Source organism: Mesocricetus auratus, unplaced genomic scaffold (genome assembly GCF_017639785.1).
Source record: "Mesocricetus auratus isolate SY011 unplaced genomic scaffold, BCM_Maur_2.0 Super-Scaffold_100007, whole genome shotgun sequence".
NCBI classification, from domain to species: domain Eukaryota; kingdom Metazoa; phylum Chordata; class Mammalia; order Rodentia; family Cricetidae; genus Mesocricetus; species Mesocricetus auratus.
Genome location: NW_024429191.1, coordinates 57,994,142 through 58,013,194, shown reverse-complemented (window position 1 = coordinate 58,013,194; position 19,053 = coordinate 57,994,142). Strand labels below are relative to the sequence as shown.

The 19,053-nt window shown below is 40.2% G+C and overlaps 1 protein-coding gene across 10 annotated transcripts in view; it reads right to left on the bottom strand.

Moving 5' to 3' along the window:
• Positions 1–19,053, bottom strand: part of Nf1 (neurofibromin 1) — a 232,041-nt gene that overhangs the window by 30,587 nt on the left and 182,401 nt on the right. For all 10 annotated transcript variants that reach the window (XM_040749259.1, XM_040749252.1, XM_040749251.1 and 7 more), the window contains 9 exons: positions 15,660–16,092; positions 14,442–14,782; positions 10,583–10,785; positions 4,252–4,445; positions 3,386–3,526; positions 2,513–2,792; positions 1,837–2,051; positions 958–1,019; positions 709–823 (listed from right to left, as the gene is read on the bottom strand). In XM_040749259.1, the coding sequence (XP_040605193.1) occupies positions 709–823; positions 958–1,019; positions 1,837–2,051; positions 2,513–2,792; positions 3,386–3,526; positions 4,252–4,445; positions 10,583–10,785; positions 14,442–14,782; positions 15,660–16,092 (1,984 nt within the window). The remainder of the gene's footprint in view (positions 1–708; positions 824–957; positions 1,020–1,836; positions 2,052–2,512; positions 2,793–3,385; positions 3,527–4,251; positions 4,446–10,582; positions 10,786–14,441; positions 14,783–15,659; positions 16,093–19,053) is intronic.

Here is a 19,053-nt window from a genome sequence, read left to right as displayed (position 1 = left end):
GCTGCTATGATGAATCTCAGATTTACCTGAGAATTTAAGTATTTGACAAGTATTTTATTTGACAATTTCTAATAATGGTGAACACTGTATAACTGGTTTCTTATTTTTAAAATATTTGTATATTACATCCTATTAAGGAGGGCATTACTATATTATTTATAAATTATAAAGTTTTATATAAGGCAACAAGGTTTTGGAAACACAGAACATATTAAGTGTACCTAATAAGAAAAGAGTCAAAGATTCTCTCTATTATGCAGCGCTGACTGTCCTGAAACTTGTCATGTAGACCAGGTTAGCTTCAAACTCACATAAATCCACCTGCCTCTGTATCCAGAGTGCTAGGGGTTAAAGACATGCACCACCATGTTGAACTTAAAGGTATTTTCTTTAGATAAGATTTCATCACTTCAAATAATTACAGTAAAGAAAAATTGCTCAAAAATAAATATTCAATTAAATTTTGTTTTTGTTTTGTTTTTCTTTACAGGGTTTCACTGTGTAACAGCCCTGGCTGTCCTAGAACTCACTCTATAGAACAGGGTGGCCTCCAACTCACAGAGATCTGCTTGCTTCTGCTTCCCAAGTGTTGGGATTAAAGGCATGTGCCACCATGGCTTGGCATTTAATTAATTTTAATTGTTTTTAAAAACTGGAGGGTATACTTTGTAATTTGGGACAAATCTTTGGGAAAGGTGGAGTAAGTACCTTGCTAAGAATTCGGATGATCTGCTTTATCTGTCCATGAGATACACGCTTGCTTATGCAGCCAAACACCACAAGAGCTCTTGGCTGCAGGGATGGGTTGTACTGGAATGCAAACCTACAATCAAAAGAGCCAAAGAACTGATGAATGCCTCTGTGTCTATGTGCACACCGATACAAGACTGACTATGCTGCAACAGTTACTCTCAACAATACATATACGTCTACATTTACATTTGACTTAGGACACACCTTTGTGCTAGCTCTGTCCACTGATCCAGCCACTTGCACGTTGGAATATCTCTCATACATGCCTGAAAAACAGGATATTCTGAATATATGTGTACATAAATGTTTCTAGAAATAGTTAATGTTCATCATGTCATTAAGTGATATTTGTTATTAGAAAAAAAAACACATTCCAGGAACTGGAGAGATGGCTCAGCAGTTAAGAGTACTTGCTCTTGAAGAGGATATAGGTTCTGTTCCCAGAATCCACAAAATGGTTCACAATCATCCATAACTCCTGTTCTAGGGAATTTGATGTCCTCCTCTTCTGACCCTCAGGCACCAGGTACACATGTGGTGCATATACACGCAGGCAAAGCATTCATACACATAAGGTAAAATAAATCTAATTTAAAAAATGAAATATCTTAAAAAAAATAAAAAATAAAAAAAATGAAATATCTTAAGTTCTATGTGTAATTTAGAGAACAAACAAGCATTTCCTCTGTATATTACAAAATTATTATCATTATTATTATTGTTGTTGTTTTTTTGGTTTTTTGAGACAGGATTTCTCTGTGGCTTTGGAGGCTGTCCTGGAACTCACTCTGTAGACCAGGCTGGCCTCGAACTCACAGTGATCCACCTGCCTCTGCCTCCCAATTGCTGGGATTAAAGGCGTGCAACACCAACACTCGGCTACAAAATTATTTTTCACACAAGACATTACTATGTAGCCCTGGCTGGCCCAGAATTCCTTACAGAGACTCAGTTGGCTTCAAACTCACAGATATCATGCCTCTGTCTTCTGAGTGCTAAGATTAAAAGTTTGTGCCACTATACCCTGCATATTGCATACTTTAAATATGATTTTAATTTAGTTTCTTGTTTTTCCTTCTATACCTCCATGATCTCCAACAAAGCCTCTGTGACAGTCTCCAGGGATGTCAAAGCAAAAGTCTCCCTCTCGTAGGAGCCTGGGGAGAAAGACCGGTCCCGGTAGCTGGAACGGAAGGCAATCACAGCAGCTGACTTCACTTTGCTAATGCCAAACAGTAAGTAAAATTTGGGTAATGAGAATTCTGTTAGACTGAGCCTCAAAACTTGCTTGGTCTCTTCTGTAAAAGAAAAAGAAAATATCAATATTTTATTTCTAAAGTGGTATGTTTCATCTTGAATTCAAGAAAATTTAAATATCATGTAAATATCACATAACCACATCCCCAAGTCAAATTTCTTAGGTGTATTTATTATATTAGTGGCTACATAATATACTGGCACTAGTAATGCAAAACTATCAACTTACAGTAAGCTCTTAGGTTATATGATAATTACAGCTATCTGTACGACAAACATAGAAAGCCTTTATTATAGCTTGCCATAGCATGGAAGTCATTTTAATTATTTTCTTGTTTGATAGAATTTCAAGTTACTGCTTGTATGCTGGTGAAACAACACCATCACAGGAAGAAATCTACAGCAGTCAGGTAATGTAAAGCTAAGAAAAGAACTAGTAAAAAAGATAACCTTCCCCTGTCTTGAAATAATAAAACAAAAAAATTACCTTTTTGTAACTTACCACTAAAATGAAGCTGTGAACAAGTACACAGAGAGTGAATGATATTAATGACCAGTCCATGTGTGGAAGCTCGAAGGGACAAGGGACCTGTGGCTACTAAGAAAGTAACAACATGGAAGAGATAGGGAAGGTGAGCTGCCACATCCAGGGAATTGTTGAAGGACAGCATCAGCATGTAGCGGGCTAAAATAGCAATATCATCCCACATAAGATGTTGTTCTAAAGTTGGAGTTGGAGATAAGCAAGTCTTGTCAATTATTTTACACATCCTTCCAATAACCTGTAAAGAAGAACATATTTTTATAACATGAGACTAACAGTTTCTTCACTAAAAAAAGTTTAGGGAGTTGCAGAGAGAGGGCTCAGAGGTTAAATAGCTGCTCTTGCAGAAGACTTTGGTTTCCAGCACCCACATGGCAGCTCACAACCATCTGCAATTCCAGTTCCAGGGGATCTAGTACACTCTTCTGGCCTCTGCAGACATTGCACACATGTGGCACACATACATATATATAAAGGAAAAATAAATAAATCTTAAAAAAATAAATTCAGGGTCGATGAGATGGCTCAGCAGGCTAAGGTGCTCATTGCCAAGCCCCATACCTTGGATTTGATACCTGGGACCCATCTGGTGGAAGGAGAGAACTGACTCCCACAAGTTATCCTCTGATTTCTACATGTAAGCCATGGCCCATATGTACACACACACACACACACACACAAACACACACATACACACACACCACTTTCTCATAAATAAATAAACAAGCAAACAAATAAATAGTTTAATCTTGGCTAGTTAGAGTAAAACTCTCAAGATGATAAACAGAAATACTACGGCATAGTCCAAGAGGATATAGAAAAAGCGGTTACCTTACTTGATACCAATTTCACATTTCCAGAAGCCAAAGCCACAGCCGTATCTGCCATCACCTCAGCTTTGATAGACCCCAGGCCTCCTGTAGCACTGGTCTTGATGAAACTGTCAAGCACAACGTCCAGCAGGTCTGTGATCTGGAGAAACAAGGAAAGTCTTGCTGTTTCCAAGCACACTGAAGGTTTAACCTTTAATTAAGAAACTCTCAGAGGAGCCCAAGAAGCAGAGACATCCTGATTACACCCAGATTTTCAAAGTTCTAGACTTAGGGACTTGTAAACCATCCATGGAAGAGCAACAGCAGTATTCAGAGTTTAAACATCTGTACACGCCTATCTTCAGCTGCTTAAAAAGTCTCTCTCTGCTCTTCTAAGACAGTAACACATGACCAATCTAATTACTTTAACAACATCATACAGTCAGGAAATTGGCTCCAATGTCATTTATGTCTTTTAGAGGATTCACAGCATTGTCTGAGTAAGGATATGCTTCCTTAAGTGATCATTCTGAAAGAATAGTATGTACCTCCCTTGTCAGATTAAGAAAAGTAGTATCATAGCCTATGCTACAACAATAGAAACCAGATGTTCTGAACAACAGCATTAAGAAGTATTTACTGAGATCTGTAGTGTGTACAGGGACTGGGGTACATATTTAAACACTATTTACTAAGAGTGACAACAGGTTTCTACAGTTAAACTCTATACAATTATGTAAGGAGGAGAACTCTGAAATGCATAGCTATTCACAGGGTTGGGTCTATATGCTTCTCAAAGAGAGAATGCTGTGCTCTGTGTAACATGGGCACCAAGAGTTACTAGCATAAGGAGGCACTAGGCAAGTATCAGTGCAAATTCAATACCTGCCCAAGGCTTCCCCATATTTTTGCTTGAATAGAAGGGTACATCTGCTTCTCGTTTATGGTCATTGTTATTAGCTTATCAAGGATGGCAGTAACCCTTTGTCGTTTGGCATCATCATTGTGCTTACAAAAACGAACTAGATTTGATAGCCACGGGGTCATATATTCCAAACAAAGGTGCTTCAATTCAATACCTGTGGAAAAAATACTCCATTAGTACAGATAGTCAATGAAAATTACACTCATTTTATTTTTGTGTATGAGTTGGTTTTTTTTTTTTTTCTTTTTGAGACAGGGTTTCTCTGTATTGTTTTGGAGGCTGTCCTGGAACTTGCTCTGTAGACCAGGCTGGCCTTGAACTCACAGAGATCCGCCTGCCTCTGCCTCCCAAGTGCTGGGATTAAAGGCGTGTGCCACCAGCATCTGGTGTGTATGAGTATTTTGTGCACATGTGTATCTGTGCAACACATGCTTGATTGATACCCTGGGACCAGAGTTACAGATGGTTGTGAGCTGGGTGCTGGGAATCAGACCCAGGACTTCTGGAAGAGCAGCTAATATTTTTAATTGCTGATCCACCTCTCCAGCCCCAGCAATGATTTTATCATGAAGAAATGGAGGGAAGGTTGAAAGATCTGTAGTGTACACACACACACACAAACACACACACACACACACACACATTTTAAAAGAATAGCCCTACTATATACAGACGATAAAAGGGCTGAGAAAGAAATTAGAGAAACATCACCTTTTACAATTGCCACAAACAATATAAAATACCTTGGGATAATGCTAACCAAATAAGTGAAAGACCTGTATCACAAGAACTTTGAGTCTTTAGAGAAAGAAATTAAAGAAGACACCAGAAAATGGAAGGATCTCCCATGCTCTTGGATAGGTAGGATTATTGTAGTTAAAATGGCACTCTTGCCAAAAGCAATCTACAAACTCTATGCAATCCTCATCAAAATGCCAGCACATTTCTTCACAGAACTTGAAAGAACACTTCTCAACTTTACATGGGAAAACAAAAGACCCAGGATAGCCAAAACAACCCTGTTCAACAAAGCAATGTCTGTTAGGCATCACCATCCATCCCTGACTTCAGGCTCTACTATAGAACTACAGTCCTGAAAACAGCTTGGTACTGGCACAAAAATAGACAGGTAGACCAATGGAATAGAATTGAACACCCCGGCCGGGCGGTGGTGGCACACGCCTTTAATCCCAGCACTCGGGAGGCAGAGGCAGGCGGATCTCTGTGAGTTCGAGGCCAGGCTGGACCGACAGCCTCCAAAACAATACAGAGAAACCCTGTCTCGTAATTACCAAAAAAAAAAAAAAAATTGAACACCCCAATATTAACTCATACACATACGAACACTTAATCTTTGACAAAGAAGCTAAAATTATACATGGAAGAAAAAGCATCTTCAACAAATGGTGCTGGCATAACTGGATGCTGGCATGTACAAGACTGCAGATAGATCCATATCTATCGCCATGCACAAAACTTAAGTCCAAATGGGTGAAAGACCTCAGCATAAATCCAGTCACACTGAACCTGTTAGAAGAGAAAGTGGGAGGTACTCTTGAGCAAATTGGTACAGGGGACCGCTTCCTGAATATAACACCAGTAGCACAGACGGTGAGATCAACAATTAATAAATAGGACCTCCTGAAACTGAGAAGCTTCCATAAGGCAAAGGACACAGTCAACAAGACAAAAAAGGCAGCTCACAGAATGGGAAAAGATATTCACTAATCCCACATCTGACAGAGGGCTGATCTCCAAAATTTACAAAGAACTTGAGAAGCAAATTTCTAAAACATCAAAGGATCCAATTAAAAAGTGGGGTACAGAACTAAATAGAGAATTCTCAATAGAGGAGTCTAAAATGGCTGAGAGATACTTAAGAAAGTGCTCAGTATCCTTAGCCATTAGGGAAATGCAAATCAAAACAACTCTGAGATATCATGTTACTCCTGTCAGAATGGCTAAAATCAAAAACACCAATGATAGTTTATGCTGGAGAGAATGTGGAGAAAGGGAACACTCCTCCACTGCTGGTGGGAGTGCCAACTTGTATAGCCACTTTGGAAATCAGTATGGAGATTCCTCAGGAAAATGGGACTCAGTCTATCACAAGACCCAGCAATTTCACTGTTAGGCACATACCCAAAAGATGCACATTCATACATCAAAGACGTCTGTTCCACTATGTTCATAGCAGTATTATTTGTAATAGTCAGATTCCAGAAGCAATCTAGATGCCCCTCAACTGAAGAGTGGACAGAGAGAAAATGTGGTACATTTACACAATGGAGTACTACTCTACTCAGCGGAAAAAAACAATGGAAACTTGAAATCTGCAGGCAAATGAATGGCACTAGAAGAAACCATCCTGAGTGAGGTAACCCAGTCACAAAAAGACAAACATGATATGTACTCACTCATATATGGATTTTAGACATGGATCAGGGGAGTGCCAGCCTACAATCCCACTGCTAAACCTTTATGCAGTGACTGATGGAAGCAGAGGTAGATACCCACAGCTATACACCGAACTGAACTCCTGGAACCCAGTGACAGAGAGAGACGAGTGATGAGCAAAGGGGTCAAGACGGTGCTGGTGAAACCCACAGAGACAGCTGACATGACAAGGGGGAGCTTTTGGACCCCAGAATGATGGATGAGGGGCCAGCCTGGGACTGATCCAGTCTCCTTGAATATGGGTGTCAGTGAGGAGGCCTCAGCAATCTCTGGGGCCTTGGGTACCATGGTGTACGAATGAACTTTGGGAGCCCATTGCACATGGAGGGATGCTCTCTCAGCCTGGACACATGGGGGAGGGCCTAGGCTCTGCCCTGGATGAAATGACAGACTCTGGCGATCCCCCATGGAGGGCCTCACCCTCCTTGGGGAACTGTGTAGGGATTGGGTGGGGGGTTGGGGGACTGGTGAAGGGTCAAGGGAGGAGGGGAGGGAGAGGGAACTGGGATTGACATGTAAAGCAAGCTTGTTTCTAATTTAAATAAAAATTATATATATATAAAATAATTAATGGTGAGATGTTTGTAGCATACTGTTTTTATGTTGTTGTTTTAAAACTAAGGTGTATCTTGTTACAGTAAAGTGCTCAGATATTAATTAGTAGGTATAGGTATTAATTGGTAAGCTTTGACAGTGAGTACATCATGAAAGTATCTTCTAGATCACAGTCCACAACATCTATAGTGTCCAGAACCCTCCCTCACTCAATACCAAAAGTGACCTTTCATGACCTCTGTTGTCATGTATTTATATTGTGTGCTTTTGAATTTAATAAAACATTACTTAGGGGGCTGGGGAGATGGCTAAGTGGATAAGACTGCTCTTCCAAAGAACCTGGGTTCATTTCCCAGCACCCACATGGCAGCTCACAGATGCCTGTAATTCCAGTTCTGGGGAACTTGACACCTATGGTAAAACACCAATGCATACAAAATAAAGATTAATAAATTAAAAAAACATTACTTAATAGAAAAAAGACAGTTGAAAAATCAAACAAGCAAACAAATTAAGTTGCTCCATACTATGGAATAATATGGTGCCATTAAAAGTGACTGGTTTCAAAGTTTCAGTTTGGAAAAGGGAAGAAAAGGTTAGAATGGCCAGGCATGGTGTACATGCTTTTAATCTCAGCACTGGGGAGGCAGAGGCAGGTAGAACTCTTATAAGTTTGAGGACACCCAGGCCTATGTAAAGAGATCTTATCTCAAAAAAAATCCCAAAACACAAAAAGTAAAATAAATAAATAAAATTTAAAGGTTAGAACGCTAGTTTATGCTGTATATGTTTTAGTACAGTTTTTTGTTTGTTTGTTTTTTGAGACACTCTGTTGCCCTGGCTATCATGGAACTTACTCTGTAGATCAAGAGGGGTATGCACTACTACTCCTGGTTAGGTTTACTGATTTTTAAAATTATTTCTTCAGCTGGGCAGTGGTGGCACATACCTTCAATCCCAGCACTCAGGAGGCAGAGGCAGGTGGATCTTTGAGTTCAAAGCCAGTCTGGTGTACAGAGCAAGTTCCAGGACAGCCAGGGCTATACAGAGAAGCCTTGTTTTCTTTTTGTAGAGATATTTCATAGTCTCAGAAAGCTGATCTGTTCATAATTTACTTTGCTTCTATCCTGTGTTTGTTTCACCCATTCTACTCACATAAAAGTAATAAGAAGCCACTTCTTTTATTAATGCTTCTAGATTTATATTCAATTCTTAAATATAGACAGAAGTAATTTTGGTATCTTTTAGTGTAGATGGCCTAGCTTAATTCATTTCCCAAACTTATTTAGATGAGTTTCATCTCCCCAAGCAGTTTGTAAAGCTTCAGCTGTCTGCTTCTCTTAAATGGATCTGTCTGCTGACTTGTGAACATCCGTGTTTTGATTACCATGCCATTAAAATGTGTACAGATGTGGAGACATCTGTAATATCAAGTCTGTACTTCCTTTCTTTTCAACACTTTCTCAGCTATTTATTTTCAATAGAATTTAAAATCATTTGAAAATTTCAAATTCCATGCCTACTATGATGGAGCTGTATTAAATCTGAAATGATCTCAGAAGAGCTGTTTATACAGGAACACAACATGCCTGTTCACTCAAATATTCTCAAGCATTTGTAGTTATTAATAAAGCTTTGCATTTTTCTTCTTTTGTCAAACTTACACAATTTCTTTTTTTTTTTGTCTTTTTTTAAAATTTTAAATAGCTTGTTTGACATGTCAATCCCAGTTCCCTCTCCCTCCCCTCCTCTCATACCCCCCCCATCCCCCCCATCCTCCCACCCTATTGCCAATTCCTTCCACATAGGGGATATCTAGAGTCTGTCATTTCACTCAGGGTAGGGTCCAGGCACTCCCATAAGAGTCCAGGCTGAGAGAGCATCCCTTTTTGTGTTATGGACACATGACGTCTGTTTGTATTCGAGGGATAAACACTGATCCACTGCTCAGGGCCCCATAGGTTGCCCAGGCCTCCTCACTGACTCTCACATTCAGGGGGTCTGGATCAGTCCCATGCTGGCCTCCCAGCTGTCAGTCTGGGGTCCAAGAGCTCTCCCCTGTTCAGATCAGCTGTCTCTGCTGGTTTTGCCAGCCCATTCTTTGCCAATTTGTTCATCGCTCCTCTCTCTCTGTCGCTGGGTTCAGAGTTACACTCCTATATCTTTCACTTGATCAAACAAACCAACGTCCCCCTCAAAACAAAACCAACAAACAAAAACCCAGAACAAAACATATCTGATATATTCTTGATGATGTTAAAAGCATTTAATTACCTAACACTGAAATATTAAGAAATGTGTTAGCGGGGGTGGGGGGGGGTGGCTGTATGTATTACAGGAAGGAGAGAAGAAAATGTCAGGAATGAAGGAAGCCAAATAAGAGCATCATGTATGCTACTACAGGAGGGAACAGCTAAAAAGAGTAGACAGTAAACTAATGGACTTAATAAAACAAACTTGGGGCTGGCTCTGGATCTAGCATTATCTACATGACACTCTTTAGGAAACATCAATGTCCAATAAAAACCATAGTTCAAAGTCAACTATAGAAAAGAGAAGTAACTATTTCCTTAAAATCAAGGAGACATGCACAATTCTTGCCTATGAAAAGAAATGCTAAAGCTCAGGAAGCCAAAATAAGAAAGGAAAGTGCTCAGGCAGCCCACAGGCAAGAGGATCCCACCTGCTACCTGAGCTTCCAGACAGAGTTCTGAAGGATTTCTCTGTGTATCCCACCAAGATTTTCTTTCAGAGTTCCTTTAGTTACAGGATACCCCGGTCCAAAAAAAAAAAAAAAAAAAAAAGGAGGAAAGTTTTTTTTTTTTTTTACATTGGTTTTTTGAGACAGGGTTTCTCTGTATTGTTTTGGAGGCTTTCCTGGAACTCGCTCTGTAGACCAGGCTGGCCTCGAACTCACATTGATCCACCTGTCTCTGCCTCCCAAGTACTAGAATTAAAGAATGCGCCACCATCGCCCGGCTAAGGAGAAAAGGTTTTTTGTTTTGTTTTGTTTTTCTGAGGCAGGGTTTCTCTGTATTGTTTTGGAGCTTGTCCTGGAACTCGCTCGGTACCAGGATGGTCTCGAACTCACAGAGATCCACCTGCCTCTGTCTCCCGAGTGCTGGGATTAAAGGTGTGCGCCACCAACGCCCGGCAGGAGGAAAGTTTTTAAGGAATAAAAATATAGTAAGTGAAAGACCACCGGTAAATTCCCAAACAAAAAAGCATTCTTTAATTGTCTTAGAATCATTTTGAGTAGTAAAGAAAATCATTACTTACTAGATTTGCTAAATCCAGAAATACACTCTTCCAAAAACTCTAAGGTGAGATGTGGCTCATTGGCGGCCAGTGTCTTACTGATTGAGACAATAAAGAGGGTATTGTTGGCAGGGATGCATAACCCTGATGTCTCTAGTAACTGGCCTTCAATTTTTAAATTAAAGGTACAGGTTAAGGCACACAGAAGATTATAGGCAGCAGACCTAAGAGAAAACACAAAGTAGATTGTTTTAAAATTCCTTTTTCTTTGTAATTCCATTTCCCCCACAACATACAACTCAATATTTAATTACAAAGCACACTCAATTCTTTTTCAGTGTTGCGATCACCTAGAGACAGAATGTAGAGCAAGCCCAGAACAGGAGACTCATGATATCAGTGCCAGAGGAGCCCATGAGGCTCCCTCCTAAGACAGGCAGGCAGGCATAGGCCTTTCTAGAAACTTTTACAGGAGCACAAACAGCAAAGATTTAGGGTCTAAGGCAGATCAATAAGAACAAAAGACAGAATAAAAAGGTGTTTTCAGAGAAGTCAAAACTCTGCTCCTAGTTACTCTCTGGTCGACATAGTTAAATAGAGACTAAGGGACAAGGAAGCCTGGTGGTGTATGCCTTTCATCCGGGTACTCAGGAGGCAGAGGCAGGTGGAACTCTGTGAATTTGAGGTCAGCCTGGTCTACACAGAGAGTTCCAGGACAATCAGGGCTATACAGTGAGGCCTTTATTTCACTTTAACTTTTAAAAGGAGGCATTCAAATTATAATGTGGTATACTGAAGTAAGGATATCCCTGAAGTGTCTGTGTGTCCTACATTTTTCACAGCAAACTAGAGATTAAAACCAGAGTTACCTGTAGTTTAAAAAGATGTAATTACATCTTCCACTCTGACCTCATTCTATTATATATAATCGTTGAAACCAATCATACAATCTAGGGTCTATTAAAACAAAAAATGAGTTATAACTATAGCAAATTTACTTAAGCAAATCAGAAAAGTTTAAAGAACTTGAGCAGTAGAGTGTTTTCCTTACACATGTGAGGCCCTGGATTTGATCCCTAGCATTCTAAATAATGGCCTCACTCCCAATTCCACCCCATCCCACTCCATCCCACACCACTCCTTCCCAAATAACAAATATCAAACTCAACTTTAAGATGCAGCTAAACAAACTGCTGGATTACTCTGAAATTTCTGGTTTTCATTACTTCTGAATTTTTGCCATGGTGATACAGAAAGAAAAAGCCATGGAAATGTGTTTGCCTACAATTTCACTCAAACTAGTAATAGTGAGATACACTGACATTAATTAACAAAGATGTCAGAGGGCAAGACATCATGGCACAGGCCTGTAATCCTAGCATTTAGGAGGTCAAGGCAGGAGGATGGTAAATTCCAGGCTAGAAAGACCCTACCCTTAAAACCAGAAAACCCGATTTATAAATAATGAAAAACTATTTGGAATTGAGAAGACAGGCTCATAGCTCAATTATCTTAAAAATAAGGACACTAATTTCACTGCATGTGAATTTGTTTATCTTCACTGACTTTCAGAAACTCATACCATGCTGATGCTATTTTATACTACCTAAGAGCTATAAAAAACTGGGCTTCCAGGCTGGAGAGATGGCTCAGCAGTTAAAGAGTACTGGCTGCTTTTCCAGAGGACCCAGGTTCAATTCCCAGCACCCACATAGCAACTCACAGCTGTTTGTAACTCTAGTTCCAGGGGATCTCACAATCTTCACACAGACACACATGCAGGCAAAACATCAATGCACATTAAAATAAAATAAATCATTAAAACAACAACAATAAAAAATACACCTGGGTTCCCGTAACCTGGAGTATTATGTCAGAGAGTCTTCCAGGATAAGGGAAGTCAAGTGTACATAAAATCTAGAGAGCCATTTCTGAGATTCTGGAACCTAGATAAGTAAAATTCAGTTGATTATTGATCTTGAAATCTTTCTTCCCACCCCCCAAGAGAGGGTCTCACAGTGTAGCCCCGGCTGTCCCAGAGTTTGCTATGTAGACTAGTCTGACCTAGAACTCAGAGATGCATCTGTGTGTGCACCCTGCATGTAGGTGTGAAAAGTACATGCTACCATATCTGACTTAAAAATTTTAATTTTACTTATTTATTTGTATGTATGCATATGTGCAGACAGAAATGCCAGGACACACACAAGGAGGTCAAAGGACAACTTTTGGAAGTCAGTCTCTTCTTCCAACAATGTTAGTCAAACTCAGGCTGTTGGCTGGGCGTTGGTAGCGCATGCCTTTAATCTCAGCCCCAGGGAGGCAGAGGCAGGCTGATCTCTGTGAGTTCGAGACCAGCTTGGCCTACAATAGCTAGTTCCAGTACAGGCTCTAAAGCTACACAGAGAAACCCTGCCTCGAAAAACCAAAAACTAAAACAAACAACAACAACAACAAAAAATCCAAAAAACAAATAACAAACACAGGCTGTCAGGCACAGTGATGAACTCCTTTACCATGGAGCCATGGTACTGAACATAGTTCTCCTTTTAAATAAAGGAAATTCTGAAAGTGTAAAAGGCCCAGTATGAAACCTAGGCTATATTATATTCTAAGAGTTGCTGAGTCTGAAAGTTGATACAAGTTGAGTATCTCTCATCTCAAATAACCACAACAGATGTGTGTCTGGGTTTGAAATATTTACATAGATTTTGCAAAATGAGCACCTATAATTAAAAACTCTGAAATGGGCTGGGTATGATGGCAAATGACTTCAATCCCAGTAAGTTCTAGGTCAGCCAGACCTACATAATGAGAGCCTACCTTAATAAAAAATGGTATGTTATAGATTCTGGACAAAATATATAAGATGTTTCAGATTTTAGAGCATTTTGGATTTTAGATTAGGAATGTTTTATCTCCATTAGTCAAAATCTTGACATTCCCAAGATATCTAATATAAAGAATCATCCAAACATGAAAAGGAGAGGGAAGAAAAAGGAAATGGGGGAACAAAGGAGAGAAAAGAAAGGATGGGGGAAAATACTATTCACTAAACACAAGCTACTTGCTAGTGTTGTACTATCCTACCACAAATGCTATTTATCAAACCTTTATAGGCCCATTAGGAAGGCATGTTACTATTACCAAAAAGGAGAGTTCAGGCATGACAAGTGAAAAATAGCATTTCCACACCAAAGCCAAATCTGCTGGCTCTACAGGCTGACAGGGCAGACAGATCACAATGCTGAAATAGAATGAACTATCCTCTGTTCAGAGGGAATGAAAATGAGGGAGGGAGGGAGAGAGGGAAAAAGATCTTTTTCTTTTTTCTTTCTTTCGTTATTTTTAAAAAGTTTTGAAACCAGAACATTTATCTTGGGGCTGATAGCTGAAACCCTAAGATGTACTGGGTTCTACCATAGCTGCCCTTCTGGGTTCAGCTCCTGTCCCTTCATGGGATCCACATCTGGATCTGCAATAGACAATGTTTAGGTGCCTCATTCACGAAATCCCAGCAATGTTTTGCTTCAGCCCTGCAGTTATACTTTGTCTTGCACTTGGCCACAGGTCATCCGAAGGCTAATTTAGGGCCACAGCAGTGACACCTCATATGTGTTTTACTGTGATGCTTTCCATTAGATGACATCCTTTTTGTCATGTTGCTTCTGCCACCAAGGCAAAGGAGAGAGCAACAGAAGATTTCTTCAGAGAATTTTACTAAAGTAAAATAGGTAGGAAGTAGTAATGCATTTGAGTCACTAAACTTCAGGTCTTCTTTGTCTAAACAATGACACTCTTAGGGAACAATAGTGATACACTATTTAACTAGAACTGAACTTAAAAAGAATAAAAACAAACAAAAAACAGGAATACCTACCGTAGGCTAGGGTCTGAACTGCCTAAATTAAGTAATGCAATATTAAGAAGTGTCCCAGGAACATCTTTTGGTCGAATCTTGGTATGTTGGGGGATAGAGTCAGGCTGTGATAGCTCCCAGCGGGTCCTGATGTGAATAATAGACTGGACAATGGCTTCACACTCCTGGTGCATGAAGGTAAGTGGTGTGCCTTGGTTTGCAATGGTTAAGGTGAACTGGTTCTCATCCACAAGGCAGATCTCTTCGATTTCAGAAGCATAGTAGATGTCATTTAAAAACACAGATTGCCCCAAAACTTTTGTTCTCTCTGCTGAGGTTACTTGAACAGCAGTAGAACCAACCTGAAAAATGGTAGTTAGGAAGAGGAGAATTAAAGTCCAGTTATACAGAATTCTCAAAACCAGCTCATTCATCCACCCTCACATAATGTTTGCCATTAAAATGTTACTATTATATATCCAAATTACTTAAAGATACTCTCAAAAGAAAACAACTCTATCAGAAAAAAATAGCCTTTAAAAAGGGTCAAGAATGCTATAAACAAGTGATTGAAGGGGTCAAACTCATCACTCTGAAAAACCATGAACTGATCAAAAGAACCCCTTTGCACACCTGACTGCTGGGCAGGGTCACAGTGAAGAACTGCCTGCCCTCTCTATAGCATTCTTCTGCCCTAACCTTCAGTGCCTTAAAAGTTAATCTATTTTATTTGTATGAGTGTTTGACTACATACATATCTGTGTATCACAGTGTGCCTGGTACCCTCAGAAGCCAGAAGATTCCCAGGGACTGGAGTTACAGATGTTTGTAAGCTACCATGTGGGTGCTGGGAATTGAACCCTAGACCTCTGGACTCCAGCCCCCATGAGAGTGTCTTTGTTTGTTTGTTTTGAGATAGGGTTTCTCTGTGTAGCTTTGGAAACTGTTCTGGAACTTATTCTGTAGACCAGGCTGGCCTTGAACTCACAGAGCTCCACCTGCCTCTGCCTCCCAAGTGCTGGGATTAAAGGTGTGCACCATCACTATCTGGTGAGAGTGTCTTTTAAGTGTGCACTTTCCACACCTTTTTCAGGACCACAATAAAGACAGAAATCTTGGTCTTCCAACATTTGGGTGTAATTGATATTAGATATGCAACTTGAGAATACTTGTAGAGGTCAGACTATAATCTGGTTGATCAAGAAAGGCAATAAATCATTCAAAAAGACGGGAAGTTACCTTAATAGAGACTTTGGTATCTTTGTGAGCTAGCTTCAGAGCATTGTGGAACACCTTAAGGTCCTCCTCCAGAGCCAATGTGGCAGCAGGGAGTTTCTGTTGTTCATGCTCTATGTGCTCAGCCAGCTTCCCAGGACAGTCTATGAAAATAAGCCGTTTGCTGCCCTTGAGGCCAGTCAGTAGCCGTTCATGGTACTTGGTGTACTCTCTGACCCAGGAGTTACAGTTATAAATATAAACTGCAGAGACATTGTCGTAAGCAAAGCCAGGAAAAACAACAAACCACTTAGAGAGAAAATCTGTTTTAAAGCGATTGCTAGGTCCAGTATGGGTAAGGTCCACTACAATTTCATATGGCTTTGCATAATATGGCTTTAAAGTCAGCAAGACATGGTATATCAGCAAATCACCATTGATTTGGCCAGTTTTGAACCTAGAAAAGGCAACAAAACGATAAACGTTGTTAAGAATTCTGAATGTACAGAATATAAATCTTTTTCTTTTGTTTACTTTTATTAGTTACGCCTGCATGCATGTGTGAGCAGGTGCATGCATGCAGAGGCCAAGAAGACAACACACAGCACACCTGTGGAGGTCAGAGGTAGTTCCCTTCTCTCTTTAACATGTATGTTCTGGAGAGTGCACTCAGGGTATCAGGCTTGCAATGAGCCATCCATCCATCCATCCATCCATCCATCCATCCATCCATCCATCCATCCACCCACACACCCACCCACCCATCCATCCACCCATCCATCATATAGCTGTCTGTCTATCTAAAAAAGATTTATTTTTCATTTTACATACCAACCCCAGTTCCTTCTCCCTCCCCCATCCTCTCCCACCCTTCATCCACTCCTCAGAGGGGGGTAAGGTCTTCCTTAGGGGGTCAACAAAGTCTGGCATACCAAGTTGAGGCAGGACTAAATCCCCTCCCCCCATATCAATCACAGGCCCTTTAAAAATTTTTTATGATTAATTTTTTCATATTTTTGGTTGTGAACCTAGCATTTAAAGGCTGAGCATCTCTCTGGCCTGATTAATTTTCTAAAGAGGACAATGATATAAAAATTATTCAAAGTGTAGATTTATATTTATATTTTCCAGACATTGTGCTCAATAAGGATAAGGAGAGACAGGATGAACCCCCTTAAGGATTTTGAAAATAACAAATCGGCCCACCAAGAAAGAAGGAAGACAGAGGACAGGCTGAAGGCCCCTGGGTGCACTATATTTCTCAGAGAAGCCAGTGGCTGGAAAAGGTGCCCCAAAAAAGCTTTAGCCAACCCATTTACCTGACCTTGAACAGAAGGTAGTTCAGCAATGAACACAAAGACTCAAGTCAGGACAGTAAAGTCAGGGGCCCAATTCACAGGTTAGTTTAAATTGTTGGGGTTTGAGAGCCTTCCCCCATGTTTGTAATTAGGAAAATATGCACAGTCCCGAGAATTGTTAACTTATATCTTCAGATACGATGGGAAAGCATGCCTCAAAACCTGAAGTGAAGGAGCTGAGAAATGGAAAGACAGTCTGGGGTCTTGGCCATAATCTGAGTCATAGATAATAATCTCTCCCATGGTTAGATTTATCCCCAGACTATTCAGCTGTGTAAGCTAATAAGGTCTATGCTTTGGTTAAACCACATTAGGTCATATACCACATCCACTTGGCTGGGTCCTGGAAACCTGACTGGGGCAGTGAGGTAACGGAGAAAGGACCGACACAGATGCACATACAGAAAAACTGGAGCCAGGTGGGCTATGCATGCTCTAATGGAGTGGCACCAACTGCCGCAACAACCTGCAAACATAATTGGACTTAAGTACTTTGAACAAAGGGTGTTCAGCCTGCCCGATGTGTTCTACATCACTCACTAGAGGGAAAACAGAGAAAGAAAAACAGCATCAAGTTTAAAAGGAGAAACCAACATGAATCGGAGAGTGAAAGCTATGCAGATATACTGAAGATTCAGTGGAATCTGGTAGAAGAAAGTATGAATTTAACAAGTCAGACTTAATGAAAAAATAGGTGACTAGATAAGTTATACAACACCTAAGTCCATATAGTTAAGTTCTGAGAGACGCAGATGGGAAATAAGTGATGGCAAAACTATGACGGGATCATCAAAGGCCTTAATCTTTGCCTGGGTGCTACATATTTCTCAAGCTATAGTCTGTGGACAATCAGTGTCAGGGCCAGCTGTCCTGCTTGCTAAATAAAAATAAAATGGCTGGTACCAGCACAGGCCTACTGAATATGAATATATGTAGGGGGGTGGCATTTTTGTTATTTTAAAACAACCATCCCATCTTATATAAGTATTTTGGAATAACTTGTGAAAATATGGACAAGTTTGTCAACTTTCAGTTGTTCAGCTGGTGAGTACTTGGTACGAAGGTTTGGGTTCAATCCCTGGCATTTGGATGTGGTGCCACAAACCTGTCATCCTAGCACATGGGAGGGAGGGAGGATGATCACAAAGGCAAGGCCATTCTCAACTACACAGTGAGTTCTAGGTTAGCTTTGGCTACATGAGAACCTGTTTCAGAAAACAAACACAAAGATGTTCAAAGCCCAAATGGGCAACTTAATAAAAACTCTGACTCAAAATAAAAAGGAAGGGGTCAGAGAGACGGCTCAGTAGTTTTCCTCTGATCTTCACAACCGTGCTGTAGCGCACACATGCGGTCTCCCCCCCCACCAAGCCCAGCCCCAATATTATGGGCATATATACATAGTACTAATAAATAAAAAATGTAAAATAAACAAAGAGGACTGGGGATTGAGCTTTGTGGTAAAATGCCTGCCTGGCATGCATAAGATACTGAGATCAGTCCCTAGCAACACTCATTAAACAAATTAAAAATTTTAATTATGTAAATTCAAGTTTTTTGTTTGTTTTTAAGGAATGAGGAAGTGTCCAGTTAACTCAGTTGGTTAGTGTGGTGCTCATTTGGGGAAAAAAAAGAGGGATATGATCAAACAGTTATATCTAAGATACATGAAATGCTTGGGGCTAGTACAGATGTTTAGTAGTCTAGGCACATCACTATAGTGGCATTAAAATTAAAAGTAAATCAAGAATCTGAAAGGCTCCAAAGTGTGGTATGAATTGAGAGGATCTGTTGTAATCCAGGTCTCTGCTGCAATCTACAGAGCCAAGGAGCTCATTAGGGACAGCTGTCTTTGCAGAAGACAACATGATCCATTCCAGACATGTCTAATCTAAGGTGATGCCAGAGGGACTTGTGCACATACTACACCCTGCAAACAGTCTCTGGTCCAAACCACTGTTGCAGTTTCCAGCTTGAAATGTCAACTGATTCTCCTATCTAACAAATACCTGCAAGGACTCCACTTTATGTTTTTAAATCTGTCTGTGGTATAAAATAAA